General features: G+C 35.2%; 1 protein-coding gene across 1 annotated transcript in view; it reads left to right on the plus strand.

The window, feature by feature from the left end:
* The window catches only part of IGF2R (insulin like growth factor 2 receptor), a 74165-nt gene that overhangs the window by 41162 nt on the left and 31085 nt on the right, over positions 1–1918 (plus strand). Inside the window, exon 22 of the mRNA XM_072409317.1 lies at positions 942–1113. Coding sequence (XP_072265418.1) covers positions 942–1113 — 172 coding nt within the window. The remainder of the gene's footprint in view (positions 1–941; positions 1114–1918) is intronic.

Consider the following 1918-nt stretch of genomic DNA (forward strand, 5'->3'; position numbering starts at 1 on the left):
TCGGGGTGAATTTTCCATATCAAAAGCCGTGGAATTGCCAGGGAGTTTACCTGGTTCTCACGTTCCAGCGACGTCCTCCAGCTAAGCCCAGCATTTTCTTCCCCAGTGATGCCGGGCATCTGTGTGACCTGGCAATGCCTAGCTGGCATCTGAACGTTGGGGAAGCAGGTGCTCGCAAGTGTGCGGCTGGGAGGCGGGACCAGGGGGGAAATTTAAAATACTACGTTTTTTTTAAATGTATCTCTTTTACTTAGTATTCATACTGCCAGGGAGGTTAAAGGAGTTCACTAGCAGCTACCTTTCATGTAACACTTGCTGATGTTATCCCTTACAGGGGGGGTCACAAACTGCATGTTTTAAATGTGTATTTTGTGCAAGTGTTTGTTAAACCATTAGGACTTAATTCCCCATCGAACAAATTTCTAATGTGACATTTAGATTTTGCATTCTTGATTTTCATTTCTATGAGAATTGTTAAAATGTGTAAGTTTGTAGTCATAACAGTATGTAAGAGTTGGAGACATTTTTTTTTTTACAAAAGATATTACTGGATTAAGTTTACAACACTTAAATATGGGAAACCTAAGAAAGAATGTGTAGCTCTTGAAGTAAAATCTTTTTCCTAAATGTAGCACATGAAATAGCAAATAACAAAAAATAACAATGCTAAATGGCTGCAGCACCTCACACCAATTTTTAGAGACTTTTGGTATACAGAAATTCTATCTACTTTGAGCTATTCAAAGCCTGCACTACCTAACTAGTAACAAATTTTAGGCTGCCAAATGGCATCTGAAGTGACTTGCTTAACTTGTATGTCTCTTCTCTTTGTGCAGATAATTATAAAGTAGTTGTTATAAAAATCTCTTTTCAGTTGTTTCTGTGTTTTTTTAGTTTTATGAGACAATATTAAAAACACTTTTCATTTGTTTGTTCAAAAGCTAAATATCTGTGGTCCTGTGAATGAGTGTGGTCATGTTGGAGATGTCGCAGCTTCTGGCTGTGAACTTGAAAACAATGTGCCTTCCAGACCAGTCCAGATAAGCCAGTCACTGGATCTTTCTTCCGATTTCATCTCTCTTACCTATCATGGAGCCATTCATGAAGTGACAGGTGAGGAGGGAGCTCACAATTACCATTTATGCTTTGCTTAAAACAATGGCGAGGGTTGTATATATTGTAAAAGTCTCTTTGTATAATGTACTGTGAGAATGTCCTATTACTGGAAAATGTAGACATATTAAATATTCTGTTTATGAAATCTAGTTTACAGCATACAGAAAGCTGAAATCAAAAATGTAATATATTTCTGCTTTACAGAGTTTTTTGTAGGTTTGCTGTAACATTGTCACCCTAGTTTACTTTCAAACATCTTCTCTCATCACCATTACATAGGGATCAGTGGCTTTTTAGTTCCCAGAAGCTAAATAATGTTTGCAATGGCAGTTTAGTGTTGGAAGTTAAAAAGATACTGAAATTTCATTAAGATTAACAAGTACTTTCTGTGTTTGCAGTAAACTTACTTGCTCTGGGAAGTCTAAGGACTAGTAAGCTGCAATATATGACCTTTTGTTTGTGTTTGTTTTTTTTTTATTTTTAAGTTTAGATGAAAATCTATATGGCACGATTTTCCTATTCTATATATACAAAGTGAAGTCATTGGAAGTGACTGTCGTTTTGATCGCTAGGTCCCATGATAAAAGAATTAAGTCTATAAAGGACTTTATGTATAAATATATTGTAACTGTATTAGTATAGCAGCCTTTTTTACTGCCTTCTCCCACTTTTTTTTTCCCATTTAAAAATAACTTCGTTAAGCATTATACTAAACATTTTTAGTGACATAAAGGTCATGGAATAAAATGTGTTTATATACAGTAACAAAAATTGTAAGCCTAAATTTGATCAAGCTAGGAAG

The sequence above is a fragment of the Pyxicephalus adspersus genome, chromosome 4 (assembly GCF_032062135.1).
Source record: "Pyxicephalus adspersus chromosome 4, UCB_Pads_2.0, whole genome shotgun sequence".
NCBI classification, from domain to species: Eukaryota; Metazoa; Chordata; class Amphibia; order Anura; family Pyxicephalidae; genus Pyxicephalus; species Pyxicephalus adspersus.